This window comes from Myxine glutinosa, chromosome 7 (assembly GCF_964187855.1).
Source record: "Myxine glutinosa chromosome 7, kmMyxGlut1.1, whole genome shotgun sequence".
NCBI classification, from domain to species: domain Eukaryota; kingdom Metazoa; phylum Chordata; class Myxini; order Myxiniformes; family Myxinidae; genus Myxine; species Myxine glutinosa.
In genome coordinates, this window is record NC_136267.1 from 35534418 (window position 1) to 35547186 (window position 12769).

The window sequence follows — 12769 nt, forward strand, 5'->3', positions numbered from 1 at the left end:
ATCTGCCAAACTCCCTCTATTATCACTCTATCATGCTGTTGGTGTATTTCCCCCCCCCCCCACCCCCCCCCCCCCCTCTCCTGGTCCATTCTTTGCTACAGCTCTTCCATGAGCCTCAACTCTGCATGCAAAAACAAGGGTAATCAATTGGTGGTACTGCCTTTTGGAATGTTGCATTTTGGTACCCACTTCAAGTCTCCCTGAAGGATTTAACAAAAAACCACATTGTCAACTCACATGGCATGCATACCAGAACAAACAGATTACCTCTCCCTGAAGGTCATCAACAAGAGAGCTTGCTTGTTGATCGACAATGCGATAGTGCCATGGTAATTACTCTGAGACTGGTTCGATTTCCTGAAGCTCAGAACCGAAAAGTTCATACTGCTGCCTTCAGCTGGATTCAAACTTCACAACTTCCGAGATGGGATTGGAGTTTGTTCACAACCAGGCCACCGGTGTCACTTTGTGCTGCCACCACCCTCGTACAGTCAGTTCCATTTGGCACACAAGCCTGATCAATGCATCAACATCTGCAATATCAAGCATGTATATTTATTTCTAACACGCCAGTTATAACCAAATGAAGATCACACAATTCCGACATCCTGTGGATGGTTTCTTATTTATTAATTTTTTTCTTTTTTGTCCCAAAGTTTTGCAAACCCCTTTTTTCAGGCAATTTGAGATTCTTGAGGGGGCGGGGGGGAGACAATGGTGCAGAACAATTGATTAACACTAACAATTATGTACAATGAGTACAAAGGAAAATGAAAATGTTGCAAAAATTGAAATAATTTGAATGGAATCACAACAATGCATTACCGAAAAAAACAACCCAACAGATTTTAATATGAAGAATAAATTCTCAATACAACAGGAAATAGTGGGTTGCTTTTAAAACTCAACGTGAGGTGGTGTGGTCATGCCTCAATGCTGCTCTCAAAATGATCACAACAGCTTTCATATTATCCTATCCAAATGCCATTTCGGTAAATCCTACACTCCCGAGCGACACGTCAAGCAGTCGCAAAGACAGGGTGGCTGAGCTGAACTTTGTTATGCTGAGAGAACTCTCGACTCAGCTTGCACTGTCTGCACGTTCAATGTGCCACCAACATGTACGAACTCGATGACGAATTGCATCCTGAAATGTTTGAAATTTCATCTGCATCAAGTGACTTTGGAAAAATAAAAATAATAACTCACTTGGATAATCCGTTTGCAAATATATTTTTAACAGGTGTGTGAATATGAGGCTGTTAAGCTTCATAATAACGTCGTGGATTGGCAGATGGATGGTTCTGGCTCTGCAATACCAACGTCAAAGTGCATTATCACACAACGGGACTTGCAGGTGAAAATGCAGCAGATGCAGAAATAGCAATCAGATAATTAAAACTGATCCAACATTTCATCCTCGAAGCTTGCATTGATGAAATTCCAGGACATTTTGATGAAGACTGTGAGGAATTTCCAAATCACTGTTTGCTGATTTGCAACATCGCTTTTTCATCTCGTGAAATTTGACATGTACCATTCAATTTTGACGGATTTTGGGAAACCTCGCAATTATAACCGGCAAAAATTTTACCGTTTATCAACAGAGAGACGTACTTTAGACTTCTAGGAAAAAAAGCACCACATTTTATTCCACCAATAAAAATCAGGCCGCAAACAGTTCACATAACGTAAAAGCTTACCGACCATCGAATGCTCTGAAGAACTGCTCGTCTCAGCTGGCGACAGCGTTTTTGCCGGGAGATTTTCAAAATAAAATCTCTATCATTTAAAAGGAAGGAATTAATCCGGCCGTTTTGAAAGGTTCCTTTGTAGTAAGACACCAAACTCATGCCTACTTTTTTGAAACATACAGTGCCAGTGCATTCAGAAAGTGTTCAGACCCCTTCACTTTTTTCACATTTTGTTATGTTGCAGCCTTATGCTGAAATCGTTTCAATTCATTTTTTCCCTCATCAATCTACACTCAATATCCCATAATGACAAAGAGAAAACAGGATTTTAGAAAGTTTTGCAAATTTATTAAAAAGAAAAACCTGAAATATATCATTGACATAAGTATTCATACCCTTTGCTAGGACACTTGAAATTTAGCTCAGGTGCCTCCCATTTCTCTTGATCACCTTTGAGATGTTTCTTCACAGTGATTGGAGTCAACCTGTGGTAAATTCAATTGATTGGACATGATTTGGAAAGGCACACACCTGTCTATATAAGGTCTCACAGCTGACAACGCATATCGGAGCAGAAACCAAGCCATGAGGTCGAAGGAACTGCCTGCAGAGCTCAGAGACAGGATTGTGTTGAGGCACAGATCTGGGGAAGCCGACAAAAAAAATTCTGCTGCATTGAAGTTTCCCAAGAGCACAGTGGCCTCCATAATTCTTAAATGGAAGAAGTTTGGAACAACCAGGACTCTTCCTAGAGCTGGCGCCCGGCAAACCTGAGCAATAGAGGGAGAAGGGCCTTGGTAAGAGAGGTGACCAAAAACCCGATGGTCACTCTGGCTGAGCTCCAGAAATCCTGTGTGGAGATGGGAGAAACTTCCAGAAGGACAACCATCACTGCAACACTCCACCGATCTGGGCTTTATGGCAGAGTGGCCAGACGGAAGCCTCTCCTCAGTGAAAGACACATGAAAGCCTGCTTGGAGTTTGCAAAAAAGCACGTAAAGGACTCAGACTGTGAGAAACAAGATTCTGTGGTCTGATGAAACCAAGATTGAACTGTTTGGCTTCTGTCTGGCCACTCTGCTATAAAGCCAAGATCGGTGGGGTGTCGCAGTGAGGGTTGTCCTTCTAGAAGTTTCTCCTATCTCCACACAGGATCTCTGGAGCTCAGCCAGAGTGACCATCGGGTTCTTGGTCACCTCTCTTACCAAGGCCCTTCTCCCCCGATTGCTCAGTTTGGCCAGGCGGCCAGCTCTAGGAAGAGTCCTGCTTGTTCCAAACTTCTTCCATTTAAGAATTATGGAGGCCACTGTGCTCTTGGGAACCTTCAATGCAGCAGAAAATTTTTTGTAGGCTTCCCCAGATCTGTGCCTCGACACAATCTTGTCTCTGAGCTCTGCAGGCAGTTCCTTCGACCTCATGGCTTGGTTTTTGCTCCGATATGCGTTGTCAGCTGTGAGACCTTATATAGACAGGTGTGTGCCTTTCCAAATCATGTCCAATCAATTGAATTTACCACAGGATGACTCCAATCACTGTGAAGAAACATCCCAAAGATGATCAAGAGAAATGGGAGGCACCTGAGCTAAATTCCAAGTGTCATAGCAAAGGGTCTGAATACTTATGTATATGTGATATTTCAGTTTTTTCTTTTTAATAAATTTGCAAAACTTTCTAAAATCCTGTTTTCTCTTTGTCATTATGGGGTATTGGGTGTAGATTGATGAGGGAAAAATGAATTTAAACGATTTCAGCATAAGGCTGCAACATAACAAAATGTGAAAAAAGTGAAGGGGTCCGAATACTTTCTGAATGCACTGTAACTCATTCCTGCTTGCCAGAACATCTGTAACGTGTCAGGATATGTCAATTGACAGTTTGAGAGAGTGGTTTTGTGGTGAAAAAAGTGCCTTAAAATTGCAGTTGAGCATCAAGACAAGCTTCACAAAAACAAACTGTTTAAAATTCTGTCGTGAAGCATGGTGGCTTGAGCGGTGTAAAATCAAGATAGGTTTGCCTTACCAAGACATCACATTTTTACCCTGCACATCCTTGTCTGGGAGGTTTCGAACTCAGTCATTTTATTTTCATAACAACTACAGTGCCTCAAGCACCAACAGAGAAAGAACCGTGCCGGGAGAACGTTTTGCTCACAGATCGTGGATGTTCCTACAAAAATGACTGTGTACTGGAAGTGACAGGAAAAGAGTGATAGACAAAAATTTAAGTACAAATCCAACCCCCCCCCCCCCCCCCCTCTCACTTCTCCCCAGCCCATCTACCCTCGTTCCTCCTCCCCCAACCCTTCCTGCATTCCCATAACCCTTTCCATCTAGTGAGCAAAGACACAAGGACGAGGGACAACAAAAAAAAAATTAGATATGCACAAGTAAAGACAAGTCGAGAGTGGAAAAAATACATGCAAAAACGAAAAGGACATCATACAAAACTACCTCTTCAACTCATCTAAAAATACACAGAGTCAAAGTAAAAACATTTTTTAAACACTACGAGATAATTGACCCGACAATATCAAACGCAGAGATGTCCCAATTGCCAATGGAAGATTCCGTGTCTGTGCGGACCTTTTGCTGGGTGTCCATGTTGTCTTCATCCCGTGTGCTGCGAAACAGATGGATAGAATAGTCCTCTCACTTAGCGGTGGGTAGCAGCCTCATGCAACGATATTCATACTTTAAAGATCCGTTACTTTGTCTTGCGAGCTCAATGAATGAAGAAAGCAGCCACGGTGCTTTCCATAAACTTAAATTGCTTGTCGACAACGGACTTCGCCAGGACATCTGCCAATGCATGCAAAATGTGAGATCGGTCAATGGTAACCTACAGGTAGCAGACTTTAAAAAATGGAAACACCGGGGTAAAAATGAGGAACGCCAAGTATATTGAAAGCAACGGCTTCCACACAGATGTGGTCCATGTGTTAATTACGCACATAACATCCTAACATGCTTAGGATCATCACACTAAAATACGCCATTTCGTGTCTGTCTGTCCGACTGATGAATTTTTGACGCCAATACATTCCGTCGTTACTTATCCAATCTCAACCAAACTTTACAGGATGACGAAGGGTTACATAATGAAGGTTGTAGCGCATTCATTTACCCTTATCCTCAAGGGGGTTTTCTCCCCCGAGCAGGTTTCCCCACCATTGCCGTCAATTGCATTGCGTGTTGAGATGCACATCAATGTTAAATTAGCTTTATTGTGCCATTTGTCCAAAGAAGAAGATTTATCGTGGAATCTTTCCAAAGACGCTTTTAATAACAAAATTAATGATAATCGCATATTGTTAATGTTATTACAAAACAATATTAATACTAATAATGTCCCACTTCCCCAAGGCGTTTTTCCTGCAGTGATAACGTGTATAAATAGCTTATAGTTATAATGGTGTTTCCATGGGAGCAACGGCTTCTATAGGAAGTAAAAATATTATAAACCACAAACACGTATGCTTAGCTTTTTAAACAGTCGCTAATGCTCTTTATAACACTAAATGAAGAAATTTGGAGGAATCCCGACATCCGTCAATAGTGGGGCAACTTAGCATAACAATTGTGCATTTTGTGAGGAAAGCACCAAATTTGGCACACTAGTAGACTATCATATTATGAAAAGATCTGGATATTGGGCCATCTCAGATTCAGACATTTGATTTTTGCAAGATTTCGATTCGATTGGGATCGAAGAGAACACCTTCTTCGTCTTCTGTACAGTGAAGTTGCCAGCCCTGAATTATCTGGCTACATCTGGGTGCTTCATTGGGAGTGCAACCATGTCCCTCAGGTGAATAGGGACCCACCTGGCATAGTGTGTGTGGTCTAAGGCATGGAACCATGGGACCAGTTCCGTCAGGGCATCAAGGTACGTCGTGAATGAAGCCTGCCGCAGAGAACGCACGTAGACCAGTACCAACATCTCTAGTTCCAGCACAGTTGCCCAGTACTGAAAGTTGGGAATGTCTTCTCCTCTCTGGTGACACCTGTCTTCGAACTCAGGCAGGTCTTCTGCATCATCAGCATATGTCAAAAAAGTGGCGTTCATACGCACGGTGTTGCAGGATGTGCAGTGCCGCTGCAGTGATTTGATGAGCTCTTCTTGTGCGGGTGACGTGGGCAGCTCGCAGGAAGGAGTCGGCCGTCCCTGGCGTTGCAATCTCAGCTTGCAAATCTGCAAAATCTGCAAATCTTGCAAAAATCAAATCTCTGAATCTGAGATGGCCCAATATCCAGATCTTTTCATAATATGATAGTCTACTAGTGTGCCAAATTTGGTGCTTTCCTCACAAAATGCACAATTGTTATGCTATATTTAGCTTAGCTGCCGGACTAGAAGTAAGGTTTACTTACAGAAGTGAGCGAAGATCTACTGTACTCTATATAACACACAAATGTTGGGTTAATAACATGGCCCTTTCTGCCGCTACCGTGGCATTTTTTCTGGCGAACTTTTGAAACTTGCTCCTGCTGTTTGATACGAAACTGAAAGAGAAGACCGGGGTGTGCTCATTTACCAAGCAGCTAGCTTGCGCTTGCCAAGCCAGCCGTTCCTTAACGGTTTTGAATGCAATGCTTGCTCAAATTCTTAAACCGGTTGGGAATCTCTCCACAACAAACTTGGTAAATGAACACACCCAATGTTCTTGAGACCCCACCATAGATCGACGGTAATCTATATACCCCAAAGAGGAATGACCCTCCCTGCCACTCCAGTAATCAGCGTGTGTACTAGTTATAGAAATGCCGCACAGGCCTGGTTGCTTATAATCAAGGCTAGCATGGCTGGAAGAGCAGACCTCAGTGACTTTGAAAGAGGGTGATTGTTGGGGCGCGTTTAGCAGGCATTTACGAAGACAGTTCAACTTGCTTCATGAACAATGATGTCTAAGGTGTTGTCAGCATGGAATTGCGAGGGAAAGACATCATCAGCAAAGGGAAACACTGGGCGGAAGGGCATAATCCAGGATCATGCTTTCCATGCATTAATTTAAAGTGCAAGGCAAAGCTGGCGAGCAACTGCAGATCAATTGACTTTGTTTCAACTTGGGGTGCGGGTAGCCAGTTTCATCAAAAACGGTCCGCCGAGAACTCCACAGGGCGGGATATCATCGTCGGGTTGCAGTGCACAAACCGCAAAAACCGCACAAACCGACAACTGGCAAAGTAAGTTTTTGCAAGTTCAGTGGTGCAAAGAGCACAAGCAATGGACTACCGAGCAGTAGAGAAATGCGATATGGTCAGATGAATCATCCACCACCATGTTCTCGACAGAAGAGTCTGGTGGTTCTGTCATGTTGTGGGATGTATTTTCCTGGCATGGTTTGGGTGCAGCCATTCCCTTAGAACGAAAGGTCAATGCCAATCACTACATAATGGTACTGAGTGATCATCAGTGATCTGTGACTGAGTGATCATCATCACCCCTTCCTGCCTCCCCATATTGCAGCATTTATTTCCTGTCGGTAAGGGTGTCTTCCAGGATGATAATGCCCCCATCCACAGAGCACATGTCAATGACTTGATTAGCATGACACTGATGTTACCCGTATGTTTTAGCCTTCTCAGTCACCAGGCCTGAACCCAATTGAGCATTTATGGGATATTCTGGAACGACACCTGAGGCAGTGTTTTCAACCTCCATCAAACAGTTTTGAGTTGATTGACTTTATCGTGGAAGAATGGTGCCGCATCCCTCCTGAAAAATTCCACACGCTGGCAGACTCTATGCCACGGTGCAACAACAACACAACAACATGCATTTTAAAGGCCATTTTCCCTGCTAGAGCGGGGGTCAGCCTTGCGGTCCCCATGACAATCTTCTCCATTTTGCCCTATTTTCTGCATCTCTCCTTGTTAACCCCCTTGCCCGCATTTCTTCTTCCACCATCTTTAGCCAAGTCTTTCTCGGTCTTCCCCATCCTCTACTTCCTTCTACATTCATTTCCATCACTCTTCTCAACCAGTCACTTTCATCCTTCCTCAACACATGACCAAACCATCTCAACCTGTTCCTCTTCACAGCATCAATCACAGGCTCTATTCCCATCATAATTTCGCAATTCATCACACCCTCCAGCTTCACGTCTTCCTCTCTCTCAACGATACTCCGCACATCCATCGAACCATTCGCATTTCCACCCTTTCCAACCTTCGTTGCTGCTCTACGTTCATTACCCATGTCTCGCTCCCATAAATCACAACACTTCTCACACATGCAGCATACACCTTTCCCTTCAGCTTCAACGACACTCCCCTCCTCATCAGACGCCACTCAGTTCCCGAAACATCTTCCATGCACATCTCACTCTAGCAACCGTTGCCGAGTCTGATCCACCCTCTCCATTCAGCATGTCTCCGAGGTAGCAAAATGTTTTCACACCTTCCAGCTTCACGCCGTCTCCAAGATCCAACTCAACATTTCCTCCATCTGCAGCTCCCTCTGTGCACACCTTACATTTGAATGTAGCTGCCACACTGGTTAATGACCCACTCAGACCACTACATTTTTGATGAACCAACTCAGCGACCATTGTACATTGAATGGAGTTCACTCCGACACCTTTCCTACACACAGCACAGGGCCACTTCCCAGTTCTTTCCACCTCACCACATGCTTTACCACTTGCCATCACCTTTGTCTTTCCGATATTCACCTTCAGACCTTTTGTCTCCATACATTCCTTCCACTTGTTCATCTTTTCCTTCAGTCCATCCATACTTTCTGCAATCAACACCAGATCATCTGCATACAACAATTCCTACGGTAAACCCTCCTTTATGTTCTGAGCCAGCACCTCCATCACAGCTACAAATAGTAGTGGACTTATTACCGACCCCTGATGCACTCCCACCTTCACCTCAAACTCACCACTGTTCCCATCCTTCGTCCTTACAGCTGTGCGCGCTCTTTTGTACATTGCCATCACTACTCTGATCAACCATTCCTCCACTCCTAACTTCCTCAATGCCCATGTCAATACTTTGCGTGGAACCCTATCGAATGCTTTCTCCAGATCAACAAGCGTTACGCCTAGGTCCCCCGTCGGGGAAGTGATGTGAGTTGACAAAGTGGAACACGCAGAAAACATGCTATGATATGATATTTCGCACACAAGGGTCAGCCAAACATGGAGGCGGCCATCTTGGATTTTGACGTGGCGACCCAATTTTCAATAGCGTTCTTCCTTATGCCGAGATACACCCACACACCAGAAGGTACTTCGCTTATTTTTCAAGATATTTCGCTCACAAGGTTCAGACATATACACAAAGAATTAAGTTAAGCACCCCCCCCCGTTTTTTTACAACCTCGCACATTACAAGTTTGTTGTCGTCAAAACAGTGTAATATACCCATGATATTGCTATATTTTCTGGAGAAGTGATATTATGGTCACATAAAAACATAACAATCATGCCGTTTTCAATATTTTATTCTGAATAATTTAAGGTGAAATTTTTTGGGAATTTTAGGCATATTTTCACCTCAATTTAAGTATGGAGCTATAGGTCCATCACGGACAGTGTGGATGACGTTTATGTTTTCTAACGTACAGTCATTGTTCTGAGAAGACCTCTAGCGATCTTTGCGTCAATAACGTGTGTAGGACCCACGTGATCGTGCTGCACGAGCGATGGGCGTCACAGATGAGTGCACTCATCTGCATTTCATCAATGGATAATTGCTAATGTCATACCAATCATTATTTGATCTCACATACCTTAGAATATATGCCAATGTATACATATACACAAAGAATATATATTAGGGGGTGCTTACCTTAATTCGTTGTGTAGGGGTGCTTAACTTAATTCTTTGTGTATATATATATATGGTGGCGGCCGTCCTGGATTTTGACGTGGCGACCCACTTTACAATAGCGGTCTTCCTTATGCTGAGATACACCCACACACCAAATTAGAAGTTGGTACTTCGCTTATCTTTCAAGATATTCTTCTCACAAGATTCAGACATACATGGCGGCGGCCATCTTGGATTTTGACGTGGCGACCCAATTTTAAACAGCGTTCTTCCATGTGCCTAGATACACCCACACACCAGATTAGAAGTTGGTACTTCGCTTATTTTTCGAGATATTTCGCTCACAAGGTTCAGACATACATGGCGGTGGCCATCTTGGATTTTGACGTGGCGACCCAATTTTCAATAGCGTTCTTCCTTATGGCGAGATACACCCACACACCAAATTAGAAGTTGGTACTTCGCTATTTTTCAAGATATTCATCTCACAAGGTTCGGACATACATGGCGGCGGCCATCTTGGATTTTGACATGTTGACCCAATTTTCAATAGCGTTCTTCCTTAGGCCTAGATACACCTACACACCAAATTAGAAGTTGGTACTTCGCTTATTTTTCAAGATATTTCGCTCACAAGGGTCAGACATATATATGGTGGCGGCCATCTTGGATTTGGACGAGGCGACCCAATTTTCAATAGCGTTCTTCTTTATGGCGAGATACACCCAAACACCAGATTAGAAGTTGGTACTTCGCTTATTTTTCAAGATATTCATCTCACAAGGTTCAGACATACATGGCGGTGGCCATCTTGGATTTTGACGTGGCGACCCAATTTTCAATAGCGTTCTTCCTTATGCCTAGTTACACCAACACACCAGATTAGAAGTTGGTACTTCGCTTATTTTTCAAGATATGCAGGTTACAAGGTTCAGACATACATGGCATCAGACATACATGGCGGCGGCCATCTTGGATTTTGACATGGCAACCCAATTTTAAACAGCGTTCTTGCTTGTGCCTAGATACACCCACACACCAGATTAGAGGTTGGTACTTCGCTAATTATTCAGGATATTTCGCTCACAAGTTTCAGACATATATATGGTGGTGGCCATCTTGGATTTTGAGGTGGCGACCCAATTTTCAATAGCGTTCTTCCTTATGCCTAGATACACCCAAACACCAGATTAGAAGTTGGTACTTCGCTTATTTTTCAAGATATGCAGGTTACAAGGTTCAGACATACATGGCATCAGACATACATGGCGGCGGCCATCTTGGATTTTGACGTCGGTTGCACCCACACACCAAATTCGAATGCGGTCCTTCGCTTACGCACGCACGCCCGCACACACGCACGCCCGCACGGACGGACGGACGGACACACGGACGGAGGGGGAAGCCATAGTCCCCCTTTCGCTCCGCTGAGCGACGGGGGACAACAAACCCAAGAAACAACTTCTTCCTCTTCTCCATGTACTTCTCCTGCAACTGCCTCACAATAAAAAGCGCGTCTGTCGTTCGTCTTCCTGGCATAAATCCAAACTGCATTTCGTCGATCTTCACTTTCTTCCTTATCCTCCTCTCCAACACCCTTTCCAATACCTTCATTCCATGCTCCAATAACTTTATCGCTCGGTACGAGCCACACTCCAGAGGGTCACCTTTCCCCTTGTCTAGAGGGACTAGGGTACTCAGTTCCCAATCCACTGGAATGCGGCCTTCTTTCACCACCAGATTACAGATCTCTGTAATCGAGGGTGGCGATCGCCACGAGGCCGGCGTCAGTATCACGGCTGCGGTATAAACATATTTAAATAATATTTAAACAAAACCATGCAAAATAATCTGGGAAAAGTCTCTAAGTGAGGACGTGGATTTGAGAAAGAAGGAGCAGAGGTGGAAGAAAAACGAGATATAGGGGGCGGGGCACAAGTCGAGACGAGGAGGAGAGCGAACAAGCACGTGTCCGGGAGGAGAGAAGGAATTAACAAAGAATTTTTTTTTGTTTGTTTGTTTTGTTTTTAAAACGTTGGACAAAGAGTAAGATGTTTGTGAGAGGGAGGGGGGAGAAAAGAAAATCAAAGAAACAAGCAAATACTATGAAGGAGAGAACTTATATTCACAAAATACTGACGGGGGGGGGGGGGGGAGGAGGAAGCCTGGACAGACCAGGCCGTGCATGAGGTGCAAACAAAAAACGACTCATTACACACAAATTTGCAATAATTACAAAACCAAAACTAAATAGAAACACACAACAACACATGCACAATAAAATAACCAGTGGAAATTTGACAAAAACACGAATGGGAAAATACTCAAACTTTGATGTCGTGGAGAGATCGAAGCAAGCCTCCTCGCTCGATCTCTATGCCACGGTGCATACAGGCCATACCGGCCGCCCCAACGCCATATTAAGCAACTTTACATTGGTGTTTCCATTTTTTTTGTCCATTAACTGTATGTTTATATAATGAAGGAGGGAATGAGAACAAAATTCAATATTTCTTTAAAACGATGACGTTGAGTTGCCATCTATTAGTTTATATACAGTACCATAAAAATTGAAATTGACCCCATAGTTATCGTGCAAAAGGTAAATTTGATGAATCATAATAAAGCTTATGGTGTCAGGAGTGTCCCTCGTGAAAGACCTGTTTTGAGAGACCACCTTGGGCTTGACACGAGGGGCGGTGTCTAAAGACAGGATCAACTGTCTTTGTTGTTCGCTCTTTCACGAGCCTCGATCTTGTATACAAAAAAAAAAAAAAAAAAAAAAAACTGCATATCAATGTGCCACGTGGCTATAGACAATGGCATCAATTCCAGGTGAGCTAATGGAAACTTCGACAGCAACATTGCTGAACAACATCTTGGCAATAAGGCACATGAGCAAATGCTTCCTAATATTACAACAGCTACAGGCACCAGGACTGTAGCAAATCACATATTGTGGTACAACAATAAAGGTGTGCTTTTCTTCATTTAATAAAATGACCTACCCATTGGGATCATCTTCTCCCCCAATTTTTTCAGCTCTTTGTGGAGAGGAATCACCGTCAGCTTCAGGCGCCTGTTCCTTGGCATCCTCGCCATTCACCGACTCATTGCATCCTGTCCATAACATGCAGTCACTGTTTGTTATTACAATGGCCAAATAAAAAAGGAAATACTATATATACACTATACTATACTCTACTATAATTCTGGTTCATAAAATGAGAATAACATGGCGAGAACCAGGCGCGCTTAGAGGGAGGGGAGCCAAGTGCTCGCTTGAAGGTGAAA

The 12769-nt window shown here is 43.5% G+C and overlaps 1 protein-coding gene across 1 annotated transcript in view; it reads right to left on the reverse strand.

Moving 5' to 3' along the window:
• Positions 1 to 606: 606 nt before the first annotated feature.
• Positions 607 to 12769, reverse strand: part of LOC137412501 (uncharacterized) — a 163080-nt gene continuing 150917 nt past the window's right edge. Inside the window, exons 15-16 of the mRNA XM_068097815.2 lie at positions 12484 to 12595; positions 607 to 4313 (exon numbers count right to left, since the gene is read on the reverse strand). Coding sequence (XP_067953916.1) covers positions 4199 to 4313; positions 12484 to 12595 — 227 coding nt within the window. The 3' untranslated portion in view covers positions 607 to 4198. The remainder of the gene's footprint in view (positions 4314 to 12483; positions 12596 to 12769) is intronic.